This window comes from Molossus molossus, unplaced genomic scaffold (genome assembly GCF_014108415.1).
Source record: "Molossus molossus isolate mMolMol1 unplaced genomic scaffold, mMolMol1.p scaffold_m16_p_14, whole genome shotgun sequence".
Lineage (NCBI taxonomy): Eukaryota > Metazoa > Chordata > Mammalia > Chiroptera > Molossidae > Molossus > Molossus molossus.
The window spans coordinates 65561218-65573482 of NW_023425349.1; the positions used below are offsets into that span (position 1 = coordinate 65561218).

The window sequence follows — 12265 nt, forward strand, 5'->3', positions numbered from 1 at the left end:
AGACTGGAGAGTTTTAACTCAAGTCCAGTCTCTAAACAAGGAATACTCTTGTTTACTTTAAAAATGGAAACAACATATAGTTCCATTATAATTGTTAAAAAGTTAGCTTTACAAACATGGGAATTTTAATTTAAAAAAAATTCTTAACAAAACTATACAGTGTACAAATTACTGTCTACAAGGTAGGCGGTTAAGAAGACCTTTCGCTCTTCTTGCAAATTGCAGCTTCACAGATTCATTCACATATTTTTTTTAATGGAGCTGCCCACCCGAACATTACCCCATAACTATATTGCTATAATTAAGATTTTTGCCATGTCTTTATGTACAGTCTCCTTCACTGCCTTTTATTTATCTGTGTTCCTTAGACAAGCCTCCGCGCGTCACTCCCGAGGAAACACTCAGCGACACTGCGAGTGGTGGGCTGCAAAGCAACTCAGCAGGGAGCAGTGCCACAGCCGGGCTGCAGACACCCCGCGGACGCCCCTGGCGGCCCCCACCGTCCTGAAGCTCTGCAGTGTGGGTAAGAGCGGGGTGTGCAAGACCTGCAAAAGTGGGGCCGTTAGAATAGACTTCCTGGTAAAAGAGGAGGAGACCGAAAAGTGGATTTGAAAAATGGATTGGAGTAGTCTTTTTTTAATAGTTTTCTCTCAACAGGAAAGGAGAAAAAATGGATTAAAAAAATAGCAACACTTGAACTAGTCCTTTGTATTCAAGAGGCAGGCAGGAATACCCACAGTGTGTAACTGCTTTAGCTAGAACTGCTCATTCACTGGCAAAAGAGAGCGAGTCTGCTCTGAAAAAATACTGCATGTCCTGTGAGGAGGGTGTGTTCACCCAATAGGCCAAAGACACATGACGAGCTTGGCCGAGATGATACTGAGCAAGTATCACGGAAATGACTGGACTTACTTTAGGTGCTGGCTGCTTGGACCCTGCTATGCTAGTCAGCGTCTGGGCTGTCAAATACAAGTCTCGGGCCTGGAGCATTGTTCCAAAGTATTCATTATTACATGATATACTATGAGAACAATGGACAGTTTATGTTATTAGACCACGGCCTGGAGGAAGGGGGTCAGGGGCTCCTCAAGACAGCCCACCATGTGTCACTAATTCTGAAAGATTTTCTTTCTAATAATGAATTCCCTCAGTGGGACTGAGCAAGGGGGAAAATAAAAATAAAACCAGTCTCTATACACCTTCTGTGCTTCTGGGGAAACTAAATCAAATACATGTGTGAGGTACCATCCCTTAAAAAAAAAATCCATCAGCATCTAATGGGCTTAATGCATCCACAGGAATATTAATTTCTTGAAATTTTCTATTTCCCTTCTGCTCTGGTTCTCAATTTAAAAGGGCAGGTAAAATGAAAACTTAACAAGATTTATCTTTTTGTTCCTTAAAAAAATGAACTTTGATTTCAATCTGTAAGTCCAAATACATTTAATAATAGCAACCTTTGTTTACTCGTTTGGATGTACACAAAAGGAAACCCCAGTGCCCCGCCATCCATTTGAAGTGGTGAGTCACAGGTAACTCATATACTACTATTAGGGAAACAAAGAAGTGGGGAGACGTGGTGGGGAAAGTAGGGGAGCACTCTCTCCAGCTGGGATGACATGTTTTGTAGGATAATGTATACTCCTGTAGTAAACCCCCAAAGTGTGAAACCTCCACCATGTGGATATTTCAACAAATATCTATGCCATATATGAGACAGGCTCACTCTCCACTGTGGATCTGAAACTCTCAAGATAAACTACTACCACCGAAAAGAAAAAGGAAAAAGAAGAAGAAAAAAAGTAAGACAGTTTGTTTTAAGCCAAGTCTGCCTCCAGGAGAATTTTTTGTTTTCGCTTGCTCTTACTGTTTTTGTTGTTATGAAAACCAGAAATGAGTTTCAGCTTGCACCCCAGGTGGGAAGTTAGAGAGGGGGGACCTGTGTAAGTTGAAGTTTGTCACAGTAGGCAGAACAGTCGCTTTGCAGCCCAGGCCCAGTCAGGGTGCACTGCTTCACAGCTACACTGTAAAGTGTTAAAAATCCTCCCACCCACCCCAGAATATATATATATATGTATATTAAAAAAAATCCCCTGTCCATCTCTCAGTACACAAAAGGACCTCATCACACTGCAAAAATAGCAGTACCCACTTTGGTCAATTAAAACAAACAAACAAAAAAAAGCATACATTATTTTTTTTTAAATCTGTGTACTTACCTATAATAAACCAATACAGCTAAAAGCACTACCTACATAGGCAAAACTTGGTATTGCATAATTCGTATAAATTTGAAACCCCTCCCCCCAAATATTAATTGGAAGATGAAAAACATGAAAGGTTAATAGAAAAAACACCAAAATACTGAAAATATTGCTGGTCGATTACAATTTTTAAGCGGCAACTATACACAGCCATGATATGCTTTATAAATGTGAGATAAAGGTATAACTGTCTAAAAAATCCATGATGTCACACATTTTTCTTCGTCTGGAGTACAAAATATTTTGTCATAAAAATGGTAGAGATTTAAAATGATAATAAATGCAGCAAAACAAGTGTAGTGATGTCACTTTTTTGTGGTTTTTTTTTTGTGGTTTTTCTTCTTTTTTGTATTTTAGATTTCAAGGCAAGGCACGTAATGTGGACATTATATCTTCGTGCAAATTAGGATTACTGGAAAGAGTATTTTTAATTAAAATTTTAAGAGACATAGAGGCAAAATGTGTCTGCCCATGCACACTACAGATCTGTCGATACAAGAAATGTGTTGAACAAGGCTAATGTCTGAAAGCACCATGCAAGTTTTCAGCACCCTGATTACATTTGTTTTCTCAAGAGTGCATTTCGATATCCTACACCCTGGCGTTCCCAGTTTGTAAACTGTAAGCTTTACCCTCGTGACATGGATCTGCCTGCCTCTGTCTCTAGAATGCAGATTTTATAGAACCTTTTGTACACCCTATGGGTTCTTGATGCAACCAGTAATTTTAAATAAATAAATTCTACCTCCAAGGAGGCTGCAGCTAAACCAACATAAGTGCTGTGTTTCCATTAAATTTTTTTCCCTCAAGCACATGATTTGTCTTGATTTAATGCTTTTTTTTCATGCCCTCAAAAACTGAGGGGAAAATAAATTTGTTCAAAATTATTTTAAATTCTTTTTAATCCCCTCAATTTAGAGTCCAAGGGCTGAAGGACTTATAATCATGATTCCCCTTTAGATATAAATTTATAAATTGCACTTGCCTCTGTTAAGTATTTCTTTTGTGGGGAAAATATTATATTAATTTTTACTGTTGCATGCAGAGATAACACTTCACCTACATAGAGGCATTTCTTCCATAGAGCCTTTGTGTTCAAACTTGTTTTTTTTTTTTTTTCCCTTTTGTCTTTTTTTCCTTTTTTTTAAAAATTTTTTTATTTTTTATTTTTTAAGATTTCAAACTGGGTTAAACACTGGAAAAGGCTGGGTTAAGGGCCAAAATTTAATAAATCTGTACTGATAACTAAAGGCTACAGAGATTTTATATATTTGTTTTAACTTTTAGAAATCAGAGTGCTTATAAAATGGCTGGCTCCTGGCTGTCACCAGCACCTCTGATGCCGTATCCTAGCCTTCGTTGGTGAAATAACCAGGAACAGTGATTCCATGCGTAAACAACAAGAATACTAAACCAATAAACCTAGCTTATCATGCAAATATTAAGGCATCTAGAAAGTCAGTTAAAATATATTGTCATAGAGACAGACATCTATTTCCCAGCGGACTTCATGTAACAAAGGCTACGTTGCAGGGGCTGCCCTCTACCATCAGTGAAATATCATCGACCCTTTTCATGTCGTTACAGTTCAACCTTAAGGGAATTAGTGATTGTAAGTGCTGCAATTGCTGGTCTAGGTTCTTCTTTCTTCAGTTTCTTTCCTTTCTCCCTTTTTGTTTGTTTTGTTTTATATTGTCCAGTCTTCCTCGTTTCCATTTCTAAAAAATTTCTTAATCTGTTGTTGTATTTCACTTTCTCTCAGTTGCTCGTTTCTGCTTGAAGAAAAGGTTCTCCGATTATGTTCAAACCGTAATTTTGGACATTTGCCGGTAGGATGGGTGTCCTGTTTGATACTTGGAAAGGAACCAAGCTAGCCCAGGTACCAGGACTGTGGACAGGAGAGGGGCGGGAGGGAGGGAAGAGAAAAAGAAAAAATACACTGTTAACATCTACAACAATATTAGAAATACAAATTCCACAGGCATCAAATTACTACAACTTTTTAAAAATTACAGTTTCATGTGAGATAAATGTGCTAAAATTATAAATGTTATACCTACATACACCCCATGGCCTACTGTTTTCACAGAAGGTAGACTAACTGTGAAGCAGAAAATCCTCAAGTCAGGCTCAGACATGATTGCTGAACTCTGATTGAGGATATTCTTCCTAAAATATCTGATCTAATTTGACGTAAATACAGTAAGATTTTCTTATCCAAAGGAGAGAGAGAGAGAGAGAGAGAGAGAGAGAGAGAGAGAGAGAGAGAGAGAGGAGAGAGAGAGAGAAGGAAATCTACAATGGTAGAATACAGTTTGTCAGGTATATTCTGATCTTGTTTTACTTTTAACTCACAAGCAATTCAGTGATAAGATGGGTTTCCATTTTTTATCTGCCTATTGGTGGAAAGAAAATGAAAGTTGTGAGGAAAGTTATTTCTTTTCTCTTCCTATAGGAAAATCTTTTCTCAGAAAGGCCAGTGCGTAACGTCACTGGGAACGCCGGCCCTAGGAGCAGGGGCATTCGCTGTCCCTCCCCATCAGCAATTTAACATCCGAGCTGCGCTGAGTTCGAAGAATTTGGAGGGGTGAGTGGGAAGAATGCTGGAGGGAGCAAGCAGATGAGATTCTAGACCCTCTCCAACCAACTTGAATTTCACCTATGTTGTGTTTGAGGCTGTTCCAAGAAAAAAGTTTGAAAAACAGTTCTCTAATCGCTGCTGGTATAATCTCTTATTAAACAAGTATCGCACAGAAGAAAATAATGCCAGGCATACATATCACAAAACCACCCCACACCATAAATTTGGGGGTATACCTAAGCAGATGTATTTGTTTGTTTCAATACTCAACTCAGAACGACTGTCAGCTAAGTAAAAGTTGCATAAATAATCGCGAACCAAGAAAACATTAAACTGACAATTCCATACCCAGTTTTGTCCGGGTCTGGCATGGAGACATATTTTCAATGTTTTAAATTTCATTTAGTATCCTCTTCTTTTCTTTTGCAATCCTGAGGTGAGATGGGTACTATTATCATAGCTATTGACCTAGACACCCTCATTTCTCTCTCTTTTTTTTTTTTTGTATCCTCACCTGAGGACATTTTTTGCATTTATCTTCAGATAGAGTGGGAAGGAGAGAGGGAGGAAGAGAGAGAGAGAAATATCGATGTGAGAGAGATACACAGAGTGGTTGCCACCTACACGACCCCACAGGGGCCGGGGACAAACTGCAACCGAAGTATGTGCCCTCAGCAGAAACCGAACCCGGGACTCGCTGGTCTGCAGGCCAGTGCTTTAACTGCTGAGCCAAACCGGCCAGAGTGACACTTTCATTTCTTTATATTTGAATTCCAAAGGTATAAAATCCTTTATGAAATATAAACTTCAAGAAACAATTTTGTAAGAAATAGGAAAAAAAAAAGCTTGGATTTAATAAAGGAACTTAATATATAACTTTTCTTACTCTGATGCTATTCTATACAAAATGTGGCTTATTACTACCTGTCTAGGTACATATTTCTGAGTTAATATTTCAACAGAAAAAAATTCACAACCACCTTTTATGCTCAATGGATTTTATGACTAGGCAATGAGCTCCAAGATAGCAAAGTCTCTCTTTTGCTCTTCATTAATATAGTACTTAGCACATGGTAAATGTTCAGTAAATTTTTGGGTAAACCAATAAATCAATTAAATGTTCCAAATCACACCTATATATTTTTGAAGAGTGATGCTCATAATCATGTCTTTTCAAGAATATGTTGTGATTTGGCCTCTAAAAAGAAATCAGGCATTTCTAAAATTAGAGATGTTTAGCATTAACAAAAATTAATTATGCAGAAAAAATTAAATAGTAATTCAAACAAGGAATTATTCAAACTAAAAAGATATGTCCCCCATTATCTGATAAAAAAATCACAATTCTAAAGAATAAGAATAATTGTTACTAAAATCTTTTCTAAGAGACTTAATTGCTTTCACATATTCCTTCTTCCCACACACATCTTCAACAATCATTTCTGTGTTCTGCACAATTGATTGGGAAGAATGTTGATGATGAACCATGAAACTTATTTACTCCTCGACTGTACTTCTGCCACACTGTGTTAATGCAGTATTATCACATCATATATTACTTCATATCGTAATAATCTGTGTTTGTGATCATCTTACTGATTGAAAGGTAAACTCTGTAAAGAAAATGACTTTGTCTTACCAATCCTAACAGAGTCTAGTCATAGCTGATGTTAATCATTCTTTACAAATAAATTACAAAAATGGATATCCATTATTTTAAACCTGAAATAGGCAGTATGTATGAAAAATAAAATAGACTAGCTCAAATTGATAATCCTTGACAGTAGAAGACAATGTTAACAACAGGCCCATCAATAAAAGTCTCAAATTAAATGGGCTCTATGTAGAGATTGCATACTTTAAAAAAATACAATATAATTTAATGATTGAAATAGATGTAACTCCTTAAATGGAGACATCTACCTACTAATGGCAGAAAAGACAAGAAATCAGAGTTTACTTTGCAAAAGTTTTCTTACTCAGTTCTCTAGAGGAGACATATTATTATTCTTTAAAAAATCTCAATAAAAATATACTGATGCTAGTGACTAACCTGTTGCAAAATATCTAACAAATTCAATTTAGATGTTTATTTAAACCTTTCAAACCTCCCATCCTACATGATGACCATGTCAAAATTAAAGTGTGCAATATATTTGTCAATACTGTTTATGAACCTTTGGGGGAAAATAAATTTCAAACATTAACACTATGCAGAACCCATATATGAGTTTTACAAGTCTCTTATTGCCAATTTGTAGGTTAAGTTCAGAACTATAAGGCACAGACATTTTTAGAGCTTTTTGGTAGTCCCATTGAAAAAAATCTGGTAAAATAAATTTAATTACAATAATAATGTAAAGAAAAATGTTCAAACAAAATAACCTAGATTATTTAATTTAAAAAAGACAGTGCCTCAAATTGCATAGTTTTTCAGGTAAAAAAAAAAGAGTGATTTTTACATATCAAACTCTCTCTATATATAAATTAATGCCAGTAAGCACCAGTATGGATAAAATAAACACACATAATATTCATATTTATCTATATATACAAGCTAGTAAATATGTAAAATTCCCAATAATTTTAATTCATAATGGAATGAGAATTCTATGGATAATCTTATATTCAATCCCATAACCTGTATCTCTGTCTACTAAGAGACATGAGAATATAATTGAAAGATTTCGAAATATTCAAGGTCACACTGAGCTTCTTCAGCAATATATCTTCAGGCATGCATTTACTGTGTTTTCATTACATTTTCCATTGCCAGATCACCCTATTTTTTTTGGCAAACAGAAGATGAGCATGACTGAAATCTGAAAGTACATCTTTGAAAAATAGATAAAAGCCATACCATTTTAAATTTAAAAAAAGAAGAAGAATATAAGGACTTTGAGAAAAATCAGTCACAAAAAAAAAATTTCACAGTACTTTAACACAAAGCAGAACTCACCCTAATGACTTCAAATCTATGTATGTAAAACAGCAATAATAATAATAATAAGTCTGATATGATGGATAATATTTTCCCATTATTCTGACCAAGTGTGTAACTAGGCTGTTCCAGAGGGTAGAAGCAAACAAACAAATGATTTTGACCTTAAGATGATCCTGTTTCATTTTATACTGAGCGGACTACCTCTGAAACACTGTGTTTCTTCTAAGCATCACTCTTCAAGAGAAACAAAGTCTGCGGAATCACTTCTGTGAAGAAACTCACCAAATAATGCCATTTGAGGAACAGCTAAAGGGAGACAGGGAAGACAGGACAGCTGAGTTGGAAAGAAATGCAGACTTCTGTCTGGTTCGGGTGGACAGAATTAATCACCACAAAGGGAGAAACTTCCAGAAAATAACCACGCTGAGGGCCTATTATGAGCAAGGTGCCATCTTCGGTATTTTGCATATGCTATGTTATTAACTCTCTCAATGAACTCTTGAATTTACCATCATCATTCCCATTTCACAGATGAGAAAACTGAGACTTAAAGAACTTAAATAACTTGCCCAAATGTACCCACCTAGACCTCAGATATGAATCAGTTCTGGCTGGTTCCCATGGCCATTTAACTACATTATACTGCTTCCTGGGGAAGTCAGAAATTGACCCAACATTAGAAAGAACATTTTTCTGAAGGCAAAGTGAATTTACTTCAGAAGAAAGTGCATTTCCCATGCTCCACACAGCTGGATCACAGCCCCGCGAACGCTGTAGCAGACTGGTGCACGGAGTGTATGGTCCGTCTGTGTGATCAAGCAGCACTGACATTTCAAACCTCTGTCTCCTCTGAAAACAAATCCAGTTCAAGTTCTATTAGAGTGACACTATGGTGAGGATTAACAGCGAAGAAGATACCCACTTCTTCCTTTTGAAAATGATACACTATTTATATATTTCTTATCCTGGATAAATTAGATACAATAATTGGTCTTCACATCTACAAGGAGTAAACCGACTCTATACCTTTCAATGAAAAAAAAGAGAGAAAATTGCTCTGAGCAAGTCAACATTTGATGGCTGTGTTTTTAAAAATTATGCATTGTGTGACTGTGCCTTTCGGCCAAAAATGATTGGGCCCTTAATGTTTAACTCAGTGACCACCCAAGAACCATGAGGTGCCAAATAAAATTACATGGAGTGGTAGGTTGATCAAGAAACCTGACAAAGTCAAAGGCTTCATTTCAACTATTAGCCTTAGATGATTAGAACAATAAGGTATTTCAGGAATGGCAAACTTTCATTTGCTAGTCTGTGTTTATCTGATAATGGGTGGACAAGCCATTTGTCAAACATTTTATAAAATGTCAAAGTATCTTATATACTAATACTTTTCAGTAATAACATTGCTCATTCAGGTTTTACACACTGATTTAATCATAAGATTACCATATTTACTGCAAAGATAGTATTTTTCAAGAAGCTTATAAAAATATTACAGGAACGAAGCACAAAGAATTGTATATATGCAACGTACTTCAACTGTATCAGTAGCCACATTACTTACAGATAGTAATAAAAATAAGCAATGGCTCAGAAAGCATGGACTATAAATAAAATAAATGCTGTAATTTAAAAGGAGTTGCCTTTAATTCCTTTGCACTTGTTTCAAATATTCCCAAGAAGGAAAATGTTTTACTTCCTTGGCTAAATACTACTAATTTTATTACTATAATATTAACACAGAGATATTAGTATCTCTTCCAAAATGCACAATAAACAATTTTCCCTATTAGTAGCTAATATCTGCCTGGAAAAAAAATTAAGGCAGATTAATTAAGTATTAATTAATTTAGACACCATGTTGTCCTGGGTTGTATATGTGAACCTTCGGACTGGCTGCTTATTTCAATATAACACAAAGGCTACAAACAGCATCTTGTGAAAAAATGCTCACTCAGACCAGTGGCAGAAATATATGGGCAGTATTTAAGTACCCATATATTTAAGAATTATGTCATATATACTTCTGTAGATTAAGAATGTATTTAGGAATTCATTAATGTATAAAGAACAAAGAAAATGGTACTTAATATACTATTTGCAAGAGCATTTATATAGTATGTGTTAAATAGCAGTACCAGGCACTGTTCTATATGCTTGACCTACTTTAAAACATTCAATCTTCAAAACAAACCTATGAGAAAAGTACTGTTATTTTTCTGATTTTACAGATGAAGACACTGAAGCTAGGAAGTTAAGTGTCTTGCCTAACTCATAGTGCTGTTAAGTAGCAAAAAACCAGGATTTGAACTCTAGCAGTCTGGTTCTGGGATCTATATGCTTACCCACTATGCTTTACCTCTTTTGTGAAGCACACTTTACTTTTACCACTGGTTAAGAATTTATATTATCCCTAAGTTATATGATATTCTATAAATTAAGGTGCATATCACTTTGATACACTGAAATTCCTGTGAAAGTATAACTCTTGAGTTCAAACTTCAACACAAATAACTGTATTTTATCCAATTCCAGATTCTTTTCAGCTGAGTGCAGCATTTGCCATTGTTTACGTGTACAGATGTGGATGCATGTCCCCAGTTTGCTTGCTGAGCTCCACCTAGATGAGACAAGTCTCCAAGTTAAGATACACAAAGCTTTTACACAGGTCTTGGATTTCTTCGATTTATTTCCCCTATTTTTAAAGCTCATTATTGCCATCTGAATGATCCTGTTTGCATGCAAGATGATTTCTAATGATTATTACTATTTGTAATAATCTGTATGGGAAAGCTCCCTGGCCAGCTCTTACCTGAACTGCAAAGTACTCTTGTGGGCTCTCTGGGAAACACCAAAGAGCATAAACTGCAGGTGGCTCATGGAATTATTCTAACTGCAAGCAATAGCACTTCATAGTAATGAAAGAGAAACGTATTTGTTTCTTAACTAAGTAGGTAAATGGCCTTCTTTATTGCTACTCCTTGGGGACCGATGCTTTTGAAATAACATATCAAAACTGTAGGTTGTCAAAGCTCATTAATTTATATTCAATTGTTTCAGATGTGCTTTGTTATTGGGGAACACTGGATCTGAATGTTAACTTTACCGTGTGTGAGTACTAGCATTTTCTAAGTAAAATAATGGCATGAGCCAGTGGAATATTTTATCTAATGAAGAGCATCGGGCAAGAAGTCTTACGTGTGGGACCACTATAACTAAGTATTACATGTGCTCATTACAATTACTGCCCTCTTTTAGTAAAAGGCTCTTACAAAATCCTGGAAGACCCTTCAAGAGGCAGTCTATATACTTAAAAGTAATAAAAACGTATTTCCTGAACATGTTTACTTTAGATACAAGAAAAATACCTTTCCCCTAACTAGGTCTAATTAAGTAGATTTGTAAAAAATTATGTTTGATATTTTTCATGTTTTAGAATTGAAAAATGGAAGAAAATCATTATGAAGATGACTAACTACAAATAAATTACAGTACACACACACACATACATGTGTAGCTGTAGGGAGGGGGAGGGTTAGATGACTAAAAATGTAGAATTATCAGGCTCACAGTAGTTATCTGACCTCCTCCCACAGACCTCAGTGGAGCACCCTGCATGTGGATTCCACCCTCCTCTCCTCCGGCCTCGTCTGTCGGTCCCTTTTCAGTGCATTGTCACTAGTGCTTCTGCCCCCTCATTAGCATATGTGAGTCTTCAACAGCAGACAAAATTCTCTACAAAAACAGAGCTTCCAAATAGTGACTTTCACTAGAGAAAATCACCCAAGGCATACTAAGTTTTATACAGAAGCAAAAAGCAATTCTTTCCCAAGTGATTTTCACTTAAAAGTTAAAATCATTGTTATTTGCACAAGTCTACCTCTTAATGAAAAAACATATTTGTATCAGAACTGTGATGCATAAAGTCACAAATGATTGAGGGACTGAACTTGCCTTTGTATTTCCCCTGCTACTGCTCGCATGTGCAAAAAAAAAAATCGGCTTTCACATAAAACAAAAATATACAAAGGAGAGAATAATAGTAATTTTCTACAATTTCTGAATATCCAAAATGTGTATTTTTCAATTTTTTAAACTTAAATAGGCTTTTGCCTTTACTTTTTTCTTTTGTGATTTATTATGTTTATATCCTACTCATATGCTTTGATACTGAAGTAAATATGGCTAAAAATTCACTCTATACCTACTAACAGTCTAGCAAACATGAGAATCAGAAAAGGTAAGTGTGCTGAGGAAGCTGATTTCTGAGAGACCGAATACATATGTAAATACGGCACTTTACATCAAACATCGTCAAATAAAGTAAGTGTTGAGTATACTTCTTTCACTGCAAAGGGTTAATCAGCAAGGTTTACATTGGGGAGTTTTCTGAATCTTGTTCCTCCCTATCCCGCAGCGCTGCCAAAAATCATCTGACAGGAAACGTAAGATTAAGTTTGTCCTACCTAAGCG

The 12265-nt window shown here is 35.8% G+C and overlaps 1 protein-coding gene across 4 annotated transcripts in view; it reads right to left on the bottom strand.

Moving 5' to 3' along the window:
• Positions 1 to 3415: 3415 nt before the first annotated feature.
• NFIB (nuclear factor I B) overlaps positions 3416 to 12265 on the bottom strand; it is a 215011-nt gene continuing 206161 nt past the window's right edge. For 3 of the 4 annotated variants that reach the window (XM_036260946.1, XM_036260944.1, XM_036260942.1), the window contains one exon: positions 3424 to 4152. In XM_036260946.1, coding sequence (XP_036116839.1) covers positions 4135 to 4152 — 18 coding nt within the window. In that variant the 3' untranslated portion in view covers positions 3424 to 4134. Of the gene's footprint in view, positions 4153 to 12265 lie in introns of all 4 variants that reach the window. The other variant, XM_036260943.1, reaches the window with a different exon arrangement.